The following is a 24,209-nucleotide window of genomic DNA, read 5'->3' on the forward strand; positions in this document are numbered from 1 at the left end:
AGTGCAAGTGGACGAACGTACGTGACGTGATAATTTCCACGTTGGAAGTCAGCTGAAGTGCGATCTAATTTGTGCAACATATTTTGAGAGACATATTGTGATTGTTTTAACACTGAGTAGAATAACTTGTAATATGAACGTGCAAAGTTTACTAATATTGTCATGTTTAAGGTTGTAATGAATTTTATAGGCGATTATTATATAATCGGTTAACTGTTGCGTGAGTAATTTCGTTCGTCGTAAGGCGTGTGAGTAGTTGGACATACGTTGACACTTATTTTGGTGTTTCACAAAGTGCTATTAGCAGGCTGTCAGTGGGATGTCAGATCGGTCTGCATGACAAGTACGAGTGTGTGATGTGCGAGGAAAAACATTTTCATCGACTCGTGTTTGGAGGTCGATTGTGGAAGTTTGTGGGTTTTAAATAGCCGAACCTGTATGTGCTTTAATAAGCAACATAAGGTCACCGTTTTTAAGTATTTGTTATAATTTTTATAAAATAAAACAGGACAATGTCAGTGCCTACAGACTTGAGTTTGATGGATTTTCTGTTCGAAAGAGAAGATCCCATTCTCAATTTGACAGAAAAAGACACAATTAACAGAAATGACCAAAAAGACGTCAGTATGGCCGTAAGTCAGTTGCGTCATCTTGGGTTTTTGATACTAAGGTGTTGTTGGTTAAGTTGGGATTAAAATGTTTCTTTTGTTTCTATCTATAGGCAGAGAGTTGGCCTACAAATCCAGACGAATTCTTGGATTCTTTCCTGAAATTCGAAAACCATCCGTTCGAGATCCTGGACGAAAGCGAGCTCTTGTCTGCGGCATGCACAATTGCCACGGATGTTCCACCACCGGCCAGCAGCTGTTCGGACAGTGGTGTCTCCAGTGACCAACAGTTATCGCCCCTACTTCAAGAAGTAGAAGAAGATGACAGAACGTTCTCAAGCGGGAGTGAGAACAGCCCCATGGAAGCCTCGCAGATATACAGCGACCAGGAAGGTTCTTTCCAGGAGGATGTCGAAATAGATTCGTCGGTGTTCAATCTCCTGGACACGAACAGTCTTGGAGAGGTGAAAGTCGAAGACAACCAGGCCATCATCAGCATGAGTATGTCTTATTCAAGTTTTATAGTTAATGTTTTAAGTGTCACGGTATTAGTGCCTCGTCACATGGCTCGATGACTGGTTCATTGCTCTGAGGCTAGTTCACTTAGAATGGTCGATGCCCATTTGTACGATTTACGGGAAAATCGCATTAAGCAGAACGTAGAAGCTGCGCCCACCGCCCCTTCCTCTTTTCTCCTACTAGCTCACTAGACTCTACGTGAGTGTTGTGTAGAATGTACATTTCATGTGGGTGGGGATAACTTCCCCTACTGGTGTTCTCTTTATTGCGATTTATCCCGATTTACTAGTTAGGTTTACGTAAACGCTGTCCCAGACCACCCAAAGGTGATTTAGTATTGGAAAAAAAATTATCATTTTCAGCATCCACAATTTAAAGAACGTTCATCTTTTTTACTTTTTTGTTTTGTTTTTCATTTTTTTAAGTATCTCCCTCCTCTGTTTTCCTCTTCTCTTCATAAAAAAAATGAAACAATCCATTTTGCACTGTAAGAAACAGCCAAGTTTTATCTATGGTTACATCTCTTCAGTGTGAAGCATGCGGCTTGTAGTAGATTAATTATGTATGTATATATTTATTCACACTGCAGTGGGTATATACCTGGTGGCAGTGGTAACTAATTACACTCAATAATGACAATAATAAACTTATTAATTAAAATACAATTAATAATAATACTAATAATTAATACTAACAATAATTAATAATAATAATAATAATAACAACAACAACAACAGCAGGGAATATACTAAATTAAATGAAACGATCACTTAAAATAACATTTGAATATAATAGGATTCCAGCCATTCCAGTTGTCAGGGATGATAAACTTTTACTATTTTCAAACTATATATTGAAAATGAAATTACTTTTTTCAACTTTTATTATTATAATCAATTTAGAAGATCATTATCACTTTAAAGGAAAAAGTTGTTTGAATAAAATTTATTAGTATTGCTGAAAATAAAGAAAATGTTCCATTACGGATGTTAGGCCTACAAGATTTGTGAACTTATTAACAAAAGGTGTGAAACTCAGGTCTGTGCCTCAAGCAAAAAGAGATTCATTTTCATAGTGTCTCTGTGAAAGCTATGCAAATCTCATGGCATCCAGTTAAATTAGTTCACAAAAACGTAATCGGTAAATATTTTATAGCAGTTTTCTTCCATGTCACGGATGTTAGGCCTATACATAATTTGTCACGGATGTTACAGATGAGTTAATGACCTTCATTTTTCCAGTTTCAAAACAACTGTGACATTTCCAAATCAAAATATTCACTTCAACTGTAAGGTTGCCAATTGTTATTAACCCAAACTACTTTAAGTAAATGGCAAAAATAAAATAGTAGGCACAGAGTAAAAAGTACCTTGACCTGGAGCTCTGGAATTAACAGTGCAGGCTCTCAAAATATTTCTTCAACAATAGCTCCTTGAAAAATATATATTAACAGCTGATCTCTCAATGAGTAAGTACTGCAAACTTTAGGGAAACAAAAAATACCTGTTACCTAGACAAGATCACTTAGATTCAGTGCTCATAAAACTTGTAAAATGTTTTCCTTTTGAAAATAAACCGTTAGAATATTTAAATTTAGAGCCTTATTTATGCCTTACACTAATAATAAACAAATATTTGTGAAAAATACTTTTTCATTGGAATTCCCAGTTTGCCTGGAATGGATGATTCGTATTTTGTTTTGTTCGAGTTTATCGACAAATTAGTAAAGTTACGAAATAGAGAGGGAATTTATTTTAATTTACTTGTATATACCGGTAGGCCTATTTCCTGAACCACAGTGTAACAAAATGGTCAAAAGGACATTCTAGAGTGACATACTTATTGTAGGCCTAGGCTATAAATTATATATATATATATTTTTTTTTTGAAAATTGAAATTTCTTTCACTGCAGAATTTTATGTTTTAAACTTTTCGACCTAATGTTGTTCGTTCCTCCTCTTCTTCTTTTTTGGGGGGAGGGGGGGACGATTTCAGTGTCTGATGTATTGCATGTGACCACAAATCGATATATTAGGGTACAAATATTGTATGTCCACTTTTCTGACTTTCGGGTAATGTTGAAAGAAGTGATAACTGTTGCATACATCATATAGAAATAATGCAGAAAATGATCATTGTTATATTAATAATATCTCATACAATACAATACATATTCAGAATAAAGGTTTAGCCTCAGACTATCAATAGGCCTATATCATATCTCAATTTTGACCGGAAATGGACATTGTAATATGTACTCATAATATTTGTGCTCTAAGCCAGGGCTTGCCGAACTTTTCATACCGAGGGCCACATTAACCACCCAAGAAAGAATCGAGGGCCAAGTCACGTAAGTTTAAATTAAGTCTAATAAACAAAGCTCATAAATAACATTAGTATTCAAATTTTGTGTTTTATTGACCTAAAACCTACACTTGCAAACTGTTTCCTTTTTTCATTCAACTGGCAAGTTATGTTTTTGGCAATATCTTCCACTCTGCGAGCAATTGTATGTTGGCTACTGAAAGGTTAATTTTCTTAAATAAATCTACTTTCTCAGGACAAATCTCCTTTGCTGCCATTATCATGCACGATTTAATAAATTCACCATCACTAAAAGGTTTTGCCCTTTTCGCCAGTTCATGCGAAACTAGCCACTGTTGCTGCTTCATTGTCTGATCTCTGTTTCTTGAAAATATTCTGTTGAGATGATAGTCCACGCTTCATTGCTTCAAATTTATCATCCCGTAACTTCATCAATCGTGAAAATTTTTAAAAATGTTTGATTTCATAATGCCTGCAAATGTTACATTCTTTAAAGACAGCAACTGATTCGTTACAAATCAGGCATAATTACTTTATTTCCAGTTTGAATCATAAAAATAGTTCCAACTCCATTGTTGTTTAAACACAGAACAGTCACTGTCCATTTTCTCTTTTTTCTTCTTTCCCTGCCATAATTAAAGTTAAGTTACGCTGTAAGAAGTACTAGTAAATGCTTGTGGATTAACTCAGAGTGCTAATACTATTCTTAACTGGATAATATTTACCACTTCACATTTCCACTGCTCTAATATGTGTGAGCGTGTACCAAAAGAAGTCTCTGTTGTCAGCTTACAGCGGTGCAATCTCTGGTTGCTCTGTTGCCACACTTGGCGCTTGCCCTGGCGGCTGAATGCTTGCAACCAGTAGCCTGTATTGTAGCAACATAATTGTTACCGCAATATACGAGCAATTTGTTTAACAATCTGGGCCTCTGATTTGATTTCATCGATCGAAGTTGGTCAATAAATTAATCTTCTTTTTATTCTTTTATTGACTTTTAATTTTTTTTCAATTTAGTAAATGGGCCGAACAAAAGTAGCTCGCGGGCCTGATCCAGCCCACAGGCCATAGTTTGGCAAGCCCTGCTCTAAGCCATCGAAATATTCATGTTGATGATGATGATAGATGAACAATAACCATATTGGTGATGATTTTATGATCATGACGAAAAGCTGTGAATTCCATCTCAGACCTGTTATGCTCACGTTGATTCAGATGTGCTGTCCACGCCACAGCAGGCAGAGCATGTGGCCACAACAACTGTCACCACGCCTGTGAGGCAGGTGATCCGCGTCACACCTGTGTCAGGCAACCCGCGCTCTATCCTGTTACCAGTAAGCCTGAAGGACGTGAAAGATATCAAGACCATCAAAATCATCAATGCCACGAGCCCTAGAAAACAGCAGGCTGTCACAGGTGTGCGCCTTGCCACAGGCAGCAGGGCAACTCTGCAGACCAAGCCCGTCCTCGTTAAGAGTGCCATCTTGCAGGATGATGTGAGCATTGCGTCATCCAAGGGAAGCCTGTCGGAGGAGACAGGTGATGAGTCAGACTCCCAGTATCCCAGACTCCAGCTCACTTGTAAGTATAATCTCCTAACTATGAAGGAAATGTGTATCAAATTACGTAAGAAATTAATGAGGAGGGGGGAGTGATGTCTGATAAACTATGCTGTGTATTATGAAAGAAGACGCACTGCAACTGTCAAATTAGCAATGTAAACATAAACAAACCTTGCTACAAGTAACTTATAGTCTGTTTCTCGAAAGAGGAGGTGATGACTCATTAACTACCAATCTTTGAAGTTACTACCTAGTTGCGTAATTTTACTGCTCGGTTTCACGGAAGTTTTGTTAGTTTACTGATGAATTGTTAATAATAAAGGATTTAACACGAAATAATTGCAATTATTAAAAATCTAAAGTCAAAAAACTCCTCAGGGTATGATGAAATAACAAGCAAAATATTAAAAGTGAGTTCACATATTATAGCTGGGCCATTAAGTTATTTATGTAACTATTCAATGTTCAATGGTATATTTCCCGAGAGATTAAAATATTCAGTGGTTATTCCTATCTTCAAAAATGGGGAAACAACGTCTCCAGAAAATTACAGACCCATATCACTTCTACCAGTCTTCTCCAAAATCTTTGAAAAAGTAATGTATAAAAGATTATATCATCATCTAGAAAGATACAACATTTTAGTCCCAGAACAATTGGATTTAGGAAAAATAAAGGCACAGAAAATGCAACATTTAGTTTAACTGACAGAATTCTGGAGGCAGTTAATAAAAAATTACAAGTTGGAGGAATTTTTTGTGATTTATCCAAAGCATTTGACTGTATAAATCATAAAATGCTGCTAGATAAATTAGATTATTACGGAATTAAAGGTGTTGCACACCAATGGTTTCACTCATATCTCATAGATAGGAAACAAAGTTGAAATCATATTATTTGCAGATGATACAAGTATAGTAATTACAACCAATAACTCCAACACATTCCAATCTTCAACAGAGGAAATTCTCTTCAAAATATGTGACTGGTTCTCAGTCAATAAATTGGTATTAAATTGTAACAAAACTAACATAATTCAATTTCCAAATTGAACCTCGCAAATTTCTAGCGCAATAATTAACAATAGATCCCTATTAGAAACAACAACAACCAAATTTCTTGGCTTAAAAATCGATAATGTGTTAAATTGGAAAAATCATATTAAAAAAATTACCCCCAAACTAAATTCAACTTGTTTTGCTATTAGATAGCAAATATCAATACCTTAAAAACAATATACTTTGCATACTTCTACTCAGTAATGAGTTTTGGAATAATATTTTGGGGAAATTCCACAGATAGTAACAGTATATTTCGATTACAAAGAAGAGTAATTAGAATAATAGTAGGTGCCAAATCTAGGGAATCGTGTAGGACTATTTAAAAAAAAACTACAAATAATGCCCATGGCTTGTCAGTATATCTTTTCATTAATAATCTTGCTCATATGTAATCGTGAAACTAATTCAACAGTTCATAGCATAAATACACGTAAAAAAAAAAAGACGTTCATACTCCATCGGCAAGTCTATCGTGCTATCAAAAAGGAGTGCGTTATATGTCTTATAAAAATTTTTAATAGCCTTCCTATTGATATAAAAAATGAAACTCAAACATAAGATTATTTAGGGCCAAATTAAAGAAGTACCTAATTTCTCACGCCTTCTATTCTGCAGGTGAATTCATGACATTCAATAATACTTCATGAACTTGATAGCGTACTAAAACTATGTGTTTACTATATTGTAAATCTCGTCTGTATATATTTAATCTAGACTGTGACTATAAATTAAGACTTTATAATAGTATTAAGTTTTTTGACTTGTTCCATATTCTAGCTGTAAAGCAATGTATGAATACCATGGAATGTTAATAAATACAATACAATACAATACAAAGGATTTAACAAGTGAGGATACAATTCTACTAGATTCAGGTAGATGGAACTAAATATGCATGACATTAATTCGGAAATCTAGCCTGACATTAACACAGTTTTATTAAAAACATAATAATAATACTTCAAAATATTGAAGGGGTGGGACAGGACTCTGTATAAAAGCCCGAGAAATCTTTAATTGCTGTTTCTCAAAACTGTCCTTAAATATTTTACGGAAAATAACATTGTATGATTTTTCAAGTAATACTCATGGAAATATCTTAACAAAAGACGATTCAAAACTACGGCCATTACACACTATTTTTTCCCTTTCACTGCTTTGCTCACCGTTTGTTGATCTTTGCAGCGATGATGAACATGAGCTGTTAGTTTCACTAGTACTATTACAAACCAAATATCATTAATGCAAATTTGGCTTTCAGGTAGTAGCTTCCTGTGAAGCAGGTTTGAATAATTTCAAGGAAAAATTGTTCCGGAGCCGGGTATCGATCCCAGGACCCTTCGCTTAGCACGCGAATGCTTTACTGACTGAGCTACCCCAGGAACTATACACGACACTGTCACAATTTTTCCTTTGTATGCACACAACTCAAATGAGCTGACAAGATGCCAGAACTCACCTATGAGTGCACAAAATAATGCAGATAAACCAAAAATGATTGCTCTGTAGAAATACTACTGGTAATGGTAATTTTCAAGGAGAAAAGGAAGCCTCTGCAGAAAGAGTTTTTCTTATAAGTGATTTCTTTATTCCTGGAGGCACCGAATTCAACAGTTATTATAAATATATCAAAACTCATTTAGAAACATGTAAGGATTATTGTATTTACTTACTTACTACTTACTGGCTTTTAAGGAACCCGGAGGTTCATTGCCGCCAACACATAAGCCCGCCATTGGTCTCTATCCTGAGCAAGATTAATCCATTCTCTATCATCATATCCCACCTCCCTCAAATCCATTTTAATATTATCTTCCCATTTACGTTTCGGCCTCCCAACTAACACTCTATATGCATTTCTGGATTCGCCCATACGTGCTACATGCCCTGCCCATCTCAAACGTCTGGATTTAATATTCCTAATTATGTCAGGTGAAGAATACAATGCGTGCAGTTCTGTGTTGTGTAACTTTCTCCATTCTCCTGTAACTTCATCCCTCTTAGCCCCAAATATTTTCCTAAGCACCTTATTCTCAAACACCCTTAACCTATGTTCCTCTCTCAAAGTGAGAGTCCAAGTTTCACAACCATAAAGAACAACCGTAATATAACTGTTTTATAAATTCTAACTTTCAGATTTTTTGACAGCAGACTGGATGATAAAAGCTTCTCAACGGAATAATAACAGGCATTTCCCATATTTATTCTGTGTTTAATTTCCTCCCGAGTATCATTTATATTTGTTACTGTTGCTCCCAGGTATTTGAATATTTCCACCTCTTCGAAAGATAAATCTCCAATTTTTATATTTCCATTTCGTACAATATTCTCGTCACAAGACATAATCATTGTACGCAAGATTCAAAATGGATAATCATATACTTTGTCTTTTTGGGATTTACTTCCAAACCTATCTCTTTACTTGCTTCCAGTAAAATTCCCATGTTTTCCCTAATCGTTTGTGGATTTTCTCCTAACATATTCACGTCATCCGCATAGACAAGCACTGATGTAATCTGTTCAATTCCAAGTCCTGTCTGTTATCCTGGACTTCCTAATGGCATACTCTAGAGCAAAGCTAAAAAGTAAAGGTGATAGTGCATCTCCTTGCTTTAGCCCACAGTGAATTGGAAATGCATCTGACAGAAACTGACCTATACGAACTCTGCTATATGTACTGTATTTCAGAAATAAAATTCCAGGACGTAATAAACTTCTCTTTTAAAGTGAAAATTGTACGTATTGGTAGTACATATTATAGACCTAAATAGAGAAGTAAATGAACTATTTCATTCAGTATTACTTAAATTGAAATGAAAGTAGTAACAAGACAGAAAGTTGTGAGAGAGTCGTGTGAATTAATTTTTTTACTGCAATGCATATTTTAGCCATTTTTAAATGCATGCAGTAACATATTATTTAAAAAAATTGTTACAGGTAATTTCGAATAGATTCATTTATTTTCAGCTGAGGAGAAGCGACTTCTTCAGAAAGAAGGTGTCAGATTACCTTCCCATTATCCTCTCACAAAGCATGAAGAACGCGAATTGAAGAGGATCAGGAGAAAAATCCGTAACAAGATATCAGCACAAGATTCTCGTAAGAGGAAGAAGGAATACATCGATGGGCTGGAAGAGAGGTAAGCTTTGCAAAAATAAATGGAACCACCTCAAAAAGAGAAGAGTGATCATAATTATTTACAGGTTCTCAATCAATCTTCTTAATGTGTCCAGGTGTTTGCTGACAACATAAAGTCCACTACAGCCCACTGTAGTCTATTCAGTTGTTGTTTTTCACGAGAAATGAGGGGTATTTTGATCGGTGTTCATTATAGATGCCTGTTGCTAGTAGCCAGAGTTGGGTGTAGTCAATATATACTGCAGGGCTTTGTCTTCTGCAACTGGCACTGATGATTGTAATTTACTTCTTTTGTGGTTTATGGATGGACAGTATAGAAGAATGTGTTCAGATCTTCATCATGATTATTACACCATAGACAAGTAGGAGTATCAGAAATGTGAAATCGGTGTAGGTACAATTGTGTGACAATGTGACCTGTTCTGACTCTTGTTAAAAATGTTTGAACATGTCTGGGCAAGTTTTTGTACATTTTCAGGTCATTTGGTTTCTTTTGTACAGATTGTAAAATTTTTCCTTTGTCAGAAGAGAGCCAATTGTTGATCCATAGGTTTATAAAATGAGATTTTACTGAAGCAAAAGCACTGGATAGAGATATCACTTGAACAGGTCTTTCATTTTCACTTGTCAATGTATATATACCTCCAGGCCTAAACCTAGTAATGGATGATATAGAACAATTGATCCCATCTGATCGCAAGTTTATCATAGTTGGTGACTTTAAAAGTAAACATCACATATGGAATAATGGACCTTCAAGCGATATGTAAGCTTAGTATAAACTGTACTCAACATTTCATGCTATAAATTGAAGTTATAAAGGAAAGAGTTTTTAGCTGCATGGACTACCTTATACTTACTTACAAATGGCTTTTAAGGAACCCGAAGGTTCATTGCCGCCCTCACATAAGCCCGCCATCGGTCCCTATCCTGTGCAAGATTAATCCAGTCTCTATCATCATACTCCACCTCCCTCAAATCCATTTTAATATTATCCTCCCACCTACGTCTCGGCCTCCCTAAAGGTCTTTTTCCCTCCGGTCTCCAAACTAACACTCTATATGCATTTCTGGATTCGCCCATACATGCTGCATGCCCTGCCCATCTCAAACGTCTGGATTTTAAGTTCCTAATTATGTCAGGTGAAGAATACAATGCGTGCAGTTCTGTGTTGTGCAACTTTCTCCATTCTCCTGTAACTTCATCCCTCTTAGCCCCAAATATTTTCCTAAGCACCTTATTCTCAAACACCTTTAACCTATGTTTCTCTCTCAGAGTGAGAGTCCAAGTTTCACAACCATACAGAACAACCGGTAATATAACTGTTTTATAAATTCTAACTTTCAGATTTTTGGACAGCAGACTGGATGATAAGAGCTTCTCAACCGAATAATAACACGCATTTCCCATATTTATTCTCTGTTTAATTTCCTCCCGAGTGTCATTTATATTTGTTACTGTTGCTCCAAGATATTTGAATTTTTCCACCTCATGGACTACCTTATATCAGTTAATAATATCTCATAGACTTTCCGTCTATAAGTTGTTTTTGGGATATACAGTAAAACCTCTACTTCTATCAATCAAAATCTGATTTAACAAAAACATTTAAGTAGTGTAACTGAATTTGTATAAAGAAATTTAGAAGTTATACTATCTATGTGTCAGCCTACATAAATCTGAGTGTCATAATGTGGCGAACAGTATAGAAAATAGTGAGGCGTGTAGTACTGTATATCATATATTATAGTCCCGTCGCTCTAATTTCCGGCAGCCAATCACGTTGCAGGTCGGCTACATTTAAACGTGTGCGTCTTGTGATTCGCTGATGAATATGTAAAGCATTTCCTAAGGCTGGATAAATACTTAATATATAATTGCCCGCTATTTTGGCTCTTTCGTTGGCGTTTGCAGAAAGCACACAAGGACGTTATTTGCCGCTCAATTATTTGCTGAATTACAGTGTGTTTGATTTATTATCATAGGAGCTACGACATGATAATGTTTAACTGTGTGGCAAATAGATCTCTCATCTGGTAGCTCGGCAACGAAAGAACAAAAATGGCGAACGATAGTACCTACCTAGACTTTATAGAGCCTTGAATTCCTTAGAGGTAAGCAAAGAGGAGGAGTCACGTCGGGAATAACAGTGTCGAGACTATAGTATCAGTAATAATGACGCGGAATCGATTAGGTCTATTTCATTTTATCACAGAAATAAGGCGAAATGAGGTTCAGAAGATTGTAATGGAAATTCTGAAGGCCTCTCTTCAAATTCTACACTATCATCTATATGTTAACACGTAAATTTTTGTTTTAATGTACAAATCGAATCATTATTTTGCTTGTTTCATTTCCCTTTATCTTTTATGTTTGTTAATTCCGGATCCCAGTGGTCAACCTCACTTGAGAACGGATGATTTGAAATAAATCTTAGTAGTATTTCTGACGATCCTACAAGATGTATAAGAAATTAATAGCTTTACAATCATATCACTAAATAAAGTTACGTTACTCAAATATGGACATTAATTAAAAAAATTCACGTATGCAATATTATTGACTTCCCGAGATATATGCGTACTTAAGTAAAAGTTTGTTATACAGAACCTTGTAGAAAGATTAAAAACAACAAATATCTCAGTTATCTCCATTAACATCTTGCAGCCATTGGTTTTTTTATATTTAAAACCTAAATTCTTCACGATGGTGTGCAGAGAAGAAACACTGATGTGAATCTCGTAGCATCTTTTTAACATAGTATCATAAATACACATGCCACCGGAATAAGTATGAAAACAATAGCACGACAAACACAAATATCTGCTGCGACACAGAATCGAAAATTCAACTCCTCCAAACAAAAAAGCTGGCTGCCATGTGCTCGCTGTGAAATAACCGGTAACGCCGACCTGTCACCATAGACTGATTGGCTAGTTTGAGCGGTTGCTATGGTGATACCTCGAAGCCGCTGAACTGTCAATACCTTTCTAGTTTTGTATAGACTGTAAATCTGTGTAGAAATAAATTGTATTAAAAAATTGTAGAAGTACTGATTTTTAATTTAGTTAATTTGCTAATAAGACATCATTGTTTGATGGTTTAATAATGGTAATTTGTATCTTTATTATGATATGACTAATAAGTAGTGAGACACTTGGGATTGTATTATCTTACTACAGTACCGGTATATGCTTTGTTTTTGTTAGAGTAAAGCAGTGCACTGAAGAAAACCTACATCTGGTGAAACGCATAAAAGCTCTGCAGACACAGAACCAGACACTGGCCACACAGCTGAGGAAGTTACAGTCAGTGTTGGCACGTGGAACTGCCAAGACGGCACAGCCGGCAACTTGTCTCATGGTTCTTCTGCTGTCCATGGCCCTTGTGATGGCTCCGAACCTGCGACTCAACCAGAACTCGCCTTCCAACACGGAGGGCCAGAAGGATCAGGACCTCTCGCAGTCAGAGAGCAAGATGGCGCCTCTTGGAGGTTGGTATAGTAGCAGTGGTGACTTAATCTTTATGGTCAGTACAGATACATCCAAGCTGTTTGCAAGAAAATGCTCTTGTTGAAAAGCCACATTCAGCATTGTTCTCCTCACTTCCTATCCTAAATAAACTGAATCTGAAGGCTTATTGCGCTATAGTAAAGGCAGAATAAATAGGTGGGTTTTTGGTCTTGTTCGGAAACTACTCACTCCACACTTTCTCTAGCGGTTTATGACCTGAACAAAGAGACCTTCTTGTCGCTGTGTTCGAATGCTGGTTGTTGACAAGTGCTCGTCTGTGATATTACTGTGTTATAGCTTGTTCGCAAATATACATCATAATAATAGTACATTATGCAACGAGCCTATAATGGTAGTAATTAAGACGCGAGTATGTTTATGAAACGAGCACAAGCGAGTTTCATAATTTTCATACAAGCGTCTTAATTACTACCATTATAGGCAAGTTTCATACGACTTTTTATGCTCGACCATATTTCTAACTTGAAATTATTCATAAGTATTCATGTTATTCTTATCTGACTGGGGAGCGGAACTGACCTTGTGCAATATCTCGTAAATTGTGAGATGTGCGCAGACGCGAAAGTACTGATTTTTTCCGAGAAACAAATGTCATTGACCGTGATATAATCTAGAGAGTAAAATAAACATAATCTTGATATAACCTTGAAATTGATTTATACATTGAAAAACGAGATGACAAATTGAATTTATTTGAATATTATTTACAATTAACGCTAATTATTATTATAGTAACAGAACATAACCTTCTGCGACAGTATTGGATTTCGATTGCATATCTGAGAATAATCGATACTTGCGCTTTCATATTGCTACAATGGTGTTTTCGGATTGGTGGAACACCTGAACTTTAATGAGGTCCGTTAAAGGGTTACTACCAGGTGTATAATTACTACATTTCGGCATGGTCGAGCATAAACGGTATTTTTAAATACTAATCATCCAAGTAATTGCTATCATATCTTAGTCGAGCTCTGATATTAGAAGTTTACTGTTTCTTGAAAAAAACTTAAATATTGTGAGGATGCAGTCAGCCACTGCCAAGGCGTGTGGTTTTCTATGATCGGTTCAGAAAATTTGTGCAGAACGTTTTTTTTATTCATAGTTACTGTGTTATTTGTTTTGTTAAGCTAAGCTACTCTTAAGTGTGCTTCTAATACATAAATATTTATTTATTACGAAACCCCTTCATGTTATAATAACAGCAGAAATAACTAAAATGCTCTCTCAATTAATATCACTCAATAAAAGAATTGTATTCCAATGGATACCATCCCATTGTGGAATCCTGGGAAACGAGAATGCGGATGCTTTAGCAAAGAAGGGCAGCACTGCTACTTACAGACCTGTTACTAAATCTACGTATTACTCTGTGAAAAGATTTATTAAATCTACATACTTAGACTTCAACAAACAAAATTTGATAACACAATCTCAAGGGAAAAAATGGAACTCTCTGCATCAAAATCCACAGTTAATTCCCGATTTACCATGAAAATCGTCTGTAGCTGCATTTAGATTGGCAACAGGCCATGATTGTTTGGCCAAACACCTGCATAGAATTGGAATATATCAGTCCTCTAACTGCCCATTGTGCAACTCAAACCAAGAAATGGATTCGGAACACCTCAAAATCTGTGCTTCATTGGTTGGCCATGATAATATCTTTGAAAAATATTGGAGTGCAAGAGGTCAAATGACTTTGTCAAACGCCTGGCATTAGAAAACAACAACATTTTCTACACACAGAAAAAATATATTAAGTTTTTGCAGTTTAATTTTTAATTTTCTAATGATTCACAAAGTTGGTAACTATATAAAGATTATGTAGAACATAGTATTTCAATACAATATTCTGAAAACACATAAAAATAAAATACCTGTGTGTAATGCCAATTAGGTTTACATTTCATTATAATAATTATTATACTTGTGAAATGGATAACTTGCGAAATATTATAAATGATATCATCATCTAAAGTCCGATTAGTGTAATATATTATTATTCAGCGATGTATGCAATGGAGAGGAAAAGAGAACTGGCCACCATAACCCATTATCTCCTGGCTTAGTTACCTCATGTGTGATACCTTATTGCTTCACTTATGAGCTTAGTTGTTGTTTTAAGATTTCCTATAGTCCAAAAGTATGAATGGAGGAGTAAGTTATTTGGGATAGGACCATACACCAGGGAGGTTCTGAGGGGTTTAGGAGTCGGGGTAGTGAATGAGGGGTTCGCCATACCCGCCTATGTCTTCTGTCCCTAGTATAGTTGGGGTTGGTGAGATGAGGCCAAGAATTTGCCATGATTTCTTGATATTCTCTTTACAGTCGGAATAAACCTCGGAAAGACAGGAGGAGGGGGGGGGTAATCAGTGCAAGCAGAATTCTGGTCAACACCCAGTTGCAGCTTTCAGAATTCGAGCTTATCGTTAAAATGTTTCCTTACTGCCAGTTACTGTATTTTGATGGTGGGATTGGGCCTTCTGCGGTCATTAACTTCAATGTGTTATAGGAATTATTTTGGAATGAACACCTTGCTGTTTTCCATCCAACTGATGTCAACAAATACATGTATTGTGTCATGTCTCATGATTGGCTGTCTGCCAAACTACTGACGTTTCAGCTGAGGTCGTCACTGCCAATATTTACATGAGAACTTGGGTGACTGTGGAATGCAAGACAAGTTGCAGGGCCAAAAGCATTGTATATAGTTCATGTCGCAATGTTGTAGACTGAAGAGTATTAAGGTTGCTTTAGAGTTTTAGACGAAGGTGATATGATTTGAAGCAACAATAAAACAGATTGTATTAAATCGAACAGGTTCCTTGAAGTCTTTAGCACCTTGCAATAAAAAGTATTATATTTGATTTTATTAGAATGCTAATAATCAGACAGGGTTTGGAATTGAACGGGTTACATCAGCTGCTTGTCTATGCGGATGACGTGAATATGTTAGGAGAAAATCCACAAACGATTAGGGAGAACACAGAAATTTTACCTGAAGCAAGTAAAGCGATCGGTTTGGAAGTAAATCTGGAAAAGACAAACTATATGATTATGTCTCGTGACCAGAATGTTGTACGAAATGGAAATATAAAAACTGGAGATTTATCCTTTGAAGAGGTGGAAAAATTCAAATATCTTGGAGCAACAGTAACAAATATAAATGACACTCGGGAGGAAATTAAATGCAGAATAAATATGGGAAATGCGTGTTATTATTCGGTTGAGAAGCTTTTGTCATCTAGTCTTCTGTCAAAAAATCTGAAAGTTAGAATTTATAAAACAGTTATATTACCGGTTGTTCTGTGTGGTGGTGAAACTTGGACTCTCACTCTGAGAGAGGAACAGAGATTAAGGGTGTTTAAAAATAAGGTGCTTAGGAAAATATTTGGGGCTAAGAGGGATGAAGTTACAGGAGAATGGAGAAAGTTACACAACACAGAACTGCACGCATTGTATTCTTCATCTGACATAATTAGGAACATTAAATCCAGACGTTTGAGATGGGCAGGGCATGTAGCACGTATGGGCGAATCTACAAATGCACATAGAGTGTTAGTTGGGAGGCCGGAGGGAAAAGACCTTTGGGGAGGCCGAGACGTAGATGGGAGGATAATATTAAAATGGATTTGAGGGAGGTGGGATATGATGATAGAGACTGGATTAATCTTGCACAGGATAGGGACCAATGGCGGGCTTATGTGAGGGCGGCAATGAACCTCCGGTTCCTTAAAAGTCATTTGTAAGTAAGTAAGAATGCTAATAATAAAAATATTATACTGGTACCAGTAGTGTATTATAAATAATGGTAACTGCTTTTGCTGCTCTCTTTAGGGCCCTTTTTTAAGGGAAGGATGTAACCTGTCCTTTGTTCACCTCTATGGAATTTCAATACATTGTAAATTATCAACCTACTTTGGAAATTACGTATAAACTTATAAACTTTAGAAGATAGCTTCTTCTTTGGAGGAGTTTCCATATTTTATCAGAATTCCACTCTCAGCTCCACATTATTTCCTTTGTGACAATTCCACACTTACGTTATAAATTTTATTACTGATTTGATTGTATTAAAATTAAACTAAACCTGATTCAGCACACAGCATATTTTTTTGTTTATAACTAGATGAATCAGTAATACAATATAAAGTGTCTGAAAAAATAGTAAAAACAGAACACAGTTATAGTCAAGGCTCACTAATATCACCAAAGATTATATGTAGACTGATAGACTGACCTTTTTTTTTATTGATTCATTTCAACAATGCTTTATCAACTGTGGTGGTTATCTAATGTCTGAGTGAAATGTTGGTGTTAATGCCAGGGAAATGAGTCCTGGGTTCTGCGTATTATGTGTGCCACATGTGGCGATGTTCCCTTGTTTCCAATCCTGTTTCGAAATTTATCATACTCGACACAACATTTAGAGGTAAGATTATATTATAATCACACTCAAAGGATGTTTATAAAATACATTTATGGAGCATTTTCTTGTAAAATAATCATTATCTGTGCACATCACTAGTTGCGTAAAAACTACATCCATAACAGCCAAGGGGTTAAATAGGTTATACAAAACCTAGACAGACATGATCAATTTTGTGATCTTAAAAAAAACAATAGGTTCGGTATTTGTTTTGTTTATTTACCAAAGTTCCCATGGAACAGTGAACATTTACTGCGATTTCTAATGAACGCCAGTAGACAACAGATATTTCACGAGAGAGTAGTGAATTTATTACGATGAGTATTGTTACGTCATCTGGTAGTTGAAACAACCAGCTTAATAAAGAATGACCAATTACTACTGCTTGGGCGTAACTGAATCAGTCATAAAAAATGATGTGGAAGACCACTAACTTTATGTTGAATGTGATAGTAATTTCACCAGTTAATTCAGGATTATAATGATTCTCTCTTATTTACCTACCATGAAGCTTAAGGTATATGTACACCTTTACATACAAAAAATTTTGTTTTGCATAATTTTGCTCTGTAAAATTCTTATACAATTGAGAATGGTACCAGAAAGAGAATGAAGTGAACAAATCCCTTGAAATTATGTCTAAATTGTTTATGAAAATTATTTTGTTTATAATTTTGACATGCAACTTGAAACATGATAGCTCATGCAGTTTTTAAAATAGAGCCACATTTTTTTCACTGTTTTATAGCTAAAACTATTCTCTAGTGCCTGACATATAGCTATTTTTTATTTTCATTTACATTAATTAAATATTACCATATATGTAACTTATACTAATATTTTATGTTGCATATATCATGTAAAAAAATCCATAGATAATTATTAACTATAGTAATGTTATTTTACTCATTGTCAGGCACTAGGGGACATTTCAAGCTTCAAAATGACACCAATATCTTCTTGGTATCACCATATTTGACTGAGATATCATGTTTAAAAGAATTAAATATTCTAAAATTACTATTTACAGGAAATGAGCCACAAACTTTCAGAGCCTAGAAGACTGCATCATCATATGTCACCCCTTAAGCAGCTTCATGTCGGTCCCGTTTCAGCTTCTTTCTGCCTCTCAAATACCTCCTCCTCGTTTTAACTTCAGGTGTTGAATGTTTTTTGGCATTTTTGTCCTTATTTTCCATTGATGCAACAAATTCTGCGATGGTGCTTGTTCCAGGGTTTATGCTCATCCTCCTCAGAATTTTAATTTCTACTTTTGAACTCTTATTAAAATGACGTACAACATCACTGACACACAAATTTACAGTTTTATGGCTAACAGTAAAATATTATAAATTACTTCATTATGTAAAAACGTGTTTTCAATCTAATGATCATGCCCTGATATCTGTGCATCTATTTTGGGACTAGAAAGAAATTTATTTTACAAGCAATGCTGGACGAGGGGATTGACTGCTATGAGAATCACTCAAAAAGTAATTCACAATATTTATTTAAAAATTACATTTTTAGCCTACAGCTTTGCTATTTTTATAGAATGTAGATACTGCCCGTGCCTCACTTCCTGAGCTATTTCTTTGCGGGGCGAGACGCAGAGGGGGGGAGTAGGAGATGCTGGGTACCGCATGTGCCTACTACCCTACGTTCAACACATCGGCCTTTTCAGGATTCCTTTCGTCAGCTATGGAGCAAGATCAGCCATGGACAAGCGAATGTATAGGCTATCCCCTCACAAAACAGATTATGTCCTCATCAATTCCTGTAACTAAACACTAATACCAGTGGTACACTACAGTCTCTACTCGAGATTATCGACCTAATTGCGATTACGGTTATCACGTGTACACATCCGTAAACTCTTTCTTCAATGGCAGAGTTTCTCAAACTTTTTCCACCGCGAAACCCCTTTTAATCTAAAGAGTAATAGCGGAATCCTTGTAATATTTCATTAGTATTTAATAATTAACAGACAAGTGAAAGCTAGTATCTCAATAATTCTGTTCAGTAGGACTAATGCATTTGCTTTTTAAGCCTGCAATCTGGTTTTATGGCGGAAAGTTGTAGTCTCATTTCTACTGTACTTCTGCATTTTGTCTTTTCGATATTTTGTTTTAGTGAACACATACGCAGAGAATCCAGTGATGAAAGTGATGAAATTATGGGTATTTTCCGTTTTAGATGTTCATTAAACATATTATTATTAAGCATATTTTTGGGTTATTATTATTATTGGTGGTTTCATGTTATTACTGATTCATATTTTCGTAACATTTATATATTTTTATAGTATCCACTAAGTATTAAATAGCCACCGGAGCAGCCCAGTCGGCTAAGGTGCTTGCCTATTGATCCTGAGTTGCGCTCGAGCGCAGGTTCGATTCCCGCTTGGGCTGATTATCTGGTTGGATTTTTTCCCCGAGGTTTTCCCCAACCGTAAGGCGAATGTCAGGTAATCTTTGACGAATCCCCGACCTTATCTCGCCAAATACTATTTCGCTATCATCAATCCCATCGGTAGTAGTTGATACAATGTCGTTAAATAACCAAGTAAAAAAGTATAAAATAAAATTTAAATTCACATAGGGCTCACAGAACCCCGGAACATACTTCGAGAAATGCTGCTCTATGGTAATTCAGCAGTTGTCCAGACTGAACGAAGAGTGGTCTAGTGTATACATACATTTTAGGAAATCGCCATCAGAGATAATAGCGATAGTGGTAACCACGATTACAGTACCCAGTATTATAAACAGTAAAAACCCCTGTACTGGCATAGGATAATGTTTTCAGAACATGTAATATGCTGCCGTGCCGCCACGCTGCAGCTGACGTGCCAGTCCGAGCAGACCTAAGAGGCGTGGTTATAAGCACTAGGGAACTCTCGGTTCAGGACGTGAGACACGGGCAGTACATCCTTCAGGAACAATACATCACTTTTCCACATAATCCCCGCACCTTTCAACTGCCTTACGCCACCTTGGAATGAGGGCCTGTATACCTGCACGTTAAAAGTCTGAACCAACACGTCTGAGCTACTCTCTGACGCCACTCACGGGAACGACTTAAATTAAATTTGAATACAAGGGGGAAGGATGTATCTATGACCTCCATAAATTGCAAAAGTTTAGAATAAAAAATAAATTAAAAAAAATGTTGTGCATTACTTTTGGAGTGATCTTTGTAGAAGTGACCGTGGCTGATGACGCAGAATTTTGGAAAATGGGACTTATCTGAAAAACCATAAGGCATAAATCGAAAATTCTTATATCAAATTAACGGGGAGAAAATTCTCTATTAAAATAGTTATATTTTGAAAATTCTAATTTTTCATCATTTTTTGCATTTTGTGGGTGTACATATACCTTAGAGTCTTGTTAAAGATTGCTCTAATTTCTGCACTCCAGGTCGATCAAGGAATCTGTTGGAATTCCCCAAATCAGCAGTCGGTGACGAGGGCAGCATCGGCAGCGGGGAGCAGGACATCAGCAAGGAAGACGAAGCCAAATTTATATCGGATATGGCAGAGCTCCTCAAGATGCACAACCCTGTGGTGGGTGACCACGACTACGGGGCCCCACCATTAAAACGCACTCGCAAGGATGATATATTGGAGGACATCAAGCCGTCACAGTTACCTGGAGGCAAGGATTACATTGTTCCTCCAGACGAGGTGTGGCCACCGTCGGCAGCCGGAGATAATGTCATAGGGAACACAATTGAGAAGGCACTGGGGGAGGAGGTGAAGGTCAACATAACAGATGCCGGTGGGACACGAACTGTGGTGCTACAAGTGCCGAAGGAACAATAAATATATGTCACATTTCATTAAGACATTGTTACCAGTTACAAAAAAGTATATTTATAGCATGTACTGGGTGATCAGCAGAGGCTGGGTTGTGGCAAGATGTTTTTACTCTTGATATGCACCTCAAAATCTGTGCTTCAGTGGCTGGCCATGATAATATCTTTGAAAAATATTGGAGTGCAAGAGGTCAAATGACTTTATTGTCAAATGCCTGGCATTAGAAAACAACAACTCTTGATATGCACACCAGTGGCCATCTGTTACGGCTGTTCATGATGACAAAATGTCTTATCAAGACGGTGTTGAAATTGTCTTCCTTTCCTATACATTCTTGACAGTAGCTTAAATTCTCCATCACTACATCAGATATTTATGTGGCTTTTTCCTTCAGTGTATCCCATAGATAATAGTAAGATCAGGGATTGTGGAGGCCAAATTGATTCTGTAATTCATTTGCCACTAACACTGCATCAGGGACCGATTTTCCGTTGCAAAGGTTTCTCTTTACTTGAGTATCCACTGTTTTGAGATTTTACTTATCTACATAGGTAGAATCAAGCCTTGTCTCAAGAGAAAACAAGGGATGGTCTATCTCTCCATCATGAACACGGGTCAAACTCTGTGCCTAGAAACTGGATCACCTGGTCTTAGTTTATGCATCACTCATTGAACTTCGTAAAGTCGTAGATTTATAATTCTGTCGTTTTCTGAATTGAAACTTAGAAAATTCCTGTTTGTTGAGAAATTTGCCTAAGGAATTTTTGTAGTGGAAATGCCTTGGAAAGCACTCACCACATAGAGTTCGTTATTTTGTCCGTAACACTTTCATACTTCTCGAGCAGATTGTCAACACTTAGGAATCATATATGAACACTTTTTTTCTTTCTAAAATAGAAAGATCCATTCACTTTCCTTAAGTTGCACTGAAGGGGGACAGACATGCACTGCTCATTGAAAATCATCTTACTCGGCTTGCTGATGTATGCCAGCCATGAATGATTATTATTACTAGAAGGTAATTGACGCAGATCATACAAAGTTATCTACCACACAGCAATGCCGTATCACGTCTCTTGGTGCTCAGATGATGATGGTGCACGCACCGAGAGCAAAAATGCCATGTTGCAGACCTGGCCTCGACTGATTGCCTTGTATGTGTATATATATATTTTGTTATTAAACTTCGGTGCTTTCATTTGCAGTTGATTCATTATTCATGCTTGTAGAGGTTTAGAGGTGTTTATCAGGCAGAACGTGGAGCATCCATAAGCACTGCAACCTAAAGAGACTTTTTGTGCACCTGTGATGGAATGAGTTGCGTGCAACTGTGCTGCCCAGCTAAGCTGGCCCCACCATCCGCCACACTACTCATTCAACTTCAACCTTGAAATCCGTATACTATTTTTGGTGATGTGCTGTTCCTCATAGATAAGTATGAGGTGTCACATCCCCAACAGACAACAAACTAGGGAGGGCTTTGCAGCCACTTTATAGAGAACTATGAGTTGTCTACAACTCACCACTACTGCCATCTATCAATCTTTGGACAAACCGTGAGGAACCTCTACTATGGCGGATGGTGGCTATGACATTACGGAAATATAGAAGATGACGTATTTTTTCAAGATATAGATGATAATGAAAGGAGAATTGTGGAGTGTTAGTGGAATGGTGGGGGGGAGGAATGGGAGGACAAATCCGAGAACAACCCTTACCACAACTCTGCTACTACTGAGTTTTGAACTCAGGCCTGCAGTCGTCATAATCCAGCACTCTGCCAACTGGCTTACTCATACTTAATGCTGTCATCATAGATGAGAATCACAATGGAACTTTTTTTTTCTCACTGTGATCAAAAGCTTATGCTGGATATAATGTGATAGGGAAAGCACAAGATGGACTTGATATGTTAGGGCAAATGAGAGCTTTTGACACACAAATTAGATCTCTGCGTAGTGAAGAGAGTTCAGTAATGTTCCTTGTAGAAGCAGTGCTGAGACACTGTAAGGGTATCATAAATTGCAGGATATGGAATATGGATTTTTTTTTCTTTGAGCTGTAAGTGGATTTATCATAGTGAGATGGGAATATGCACACGAATGCCAGCTGTTTAAGTACACAGTACTTATATAAAACTACTATATGTATATAATATATATGTAACGAATGATTAAAACGAATAAGATTTATTTTAAAGGGAAGCTTCAAGGTTGTATAGGTTTATTGGAATGAATAAGGTTTAAAAGTTTGTGATTCATGTGTTGTCTGTACTTGAAATGCTATATAGTGTGTGTCGAATCGTTTGCCCCAACATGTAATTTGTGTAACTGTTGTGTACCCTTGCTTAAATAAACAGGAAGCTGTAAATTCTTTAAAACCTTTCACTTTTCTTTATGCAAACTGTGAAATCAAGGACAACTGAGATTGAAAACCTCTGAAACATATCCGGCAGAGTCATCACAATTTCAGTATCCATATTAACATTTTAGTGTTTTATTTTTTCATTTTGGAAACATTATTTTACACGGATATTCCTATGAGCTTTCTCACTATAAAAGCAGTTCTCACAATGCACACACGAGGGGGAAGAATTGATGACAGTCAATATGGCAATTGACAACACTGGACTCATAAGGGAAAAAAAAGAAACATATCATGTATCTAATTAAAGCATGACTAAGACATTGGACCCATCTTTCTTCGCCAGTGACCTAGACCTGATTGCAGAACTTAAGAAATATTTATATTGTAAGCTAAATAAGAAGACGAGTGCTCTCAACTATATATACATTATACACGTTTTTCTTAAATAATCAACTCTCACAATTTTGATGTCATCACTTAAATTAATTTTGTCTTGGCTTATATGGAATACAAATATAACATAATTAACTGAGTAGTTAAACATCACATTTGACTTCATTTGTAAACATCAGTGTACACATCAGTATGTTTACAACATAGTAACATGTCAACATAATCATTTATATATAAAATCCTCTCCTGTCTTACATAGAGATACCATATTTAACAAAATCAGCTGGGCACTGCTTTGGCTCTTAAGGTGTAGCATTCCTTATACTGGATGTCAAGCCGTTTGCAAGAATCTTTTTTTATTTATGAGAATTTTTGACAATCACATTTTTTTGCTCAATGGCAGCTGCAGTGAAGTAATTACTTTCACCTAAAACAAAGTAAAACACTTTG

At 36.3% G+C, this 24,209-nt stretch overlaps 1 protein-coding gene across 1 annotated transcript; it reads left to right on the forward strand.

Annotated features, from left to right (window-relative positions):
* On the forward strand, positions 1–23,379 carry LOC138710370 (cyclic AMP-responsive element-binding protein 3-like protein 1). The gene is made up of 7 exons (XM_069841241.1): positions 1–632; positions 722–1,109; positions 4,669–5,034; positions 9,044–9,215; positions 12,424–12,707; positions 20,602–21,124; positions 21,248–23,379. The coding sequence occupies exons 1-6, from the start codon at positions 513–515 to the stop codon at positions 21,003–21,005; spliced, it is 1,734 nt and encodes a 577-aa protein (XP_069697342.1). The 5' UTR covers positions 1–512; the 3' UTR covers positions 21,006–21,124; positions 21,248–23,379.
* Positions 23,380–24,209: the final 830 nt, after the last annotated feature.

Source organism: Periplaneta americana, chromosome 12 (genome assembly GCF_040183065.1).
Source record: "Periplaneta americana isolate PAMFEO1 chromosome 12, P.americana_PAMFEO1_priV1, whole genome shotgun sequence".
NCBI lineage: Eukaryota > Metazoa > Arthropoda > Insecta > Blattodea > Blattidae > Periplaneta > Periplaneta americana.

Coding starts and splice junctions, on each gene's coding strand:
- LOC138710370 (XM_069841241.1), top strand. CDS start 513: ATGTCAGTGCCTACAGACTTGAGTTTGATGGATTTTCTGTTCGAAAGA. Junction 633..721: donor AAAAAGACGTCAGTATGGCC/GTAAGTCAGTTG, acceptor TTCTATCTATAG/GCAGAGAGTTGGCCTACAAA. Junction 1,110..4,668: donor CCAGGCCATCATCAGCATGA/GTATGTCTTATT, acceptor ACGTTGATTCAG/ATGTGCTGTCCACGCCACAG.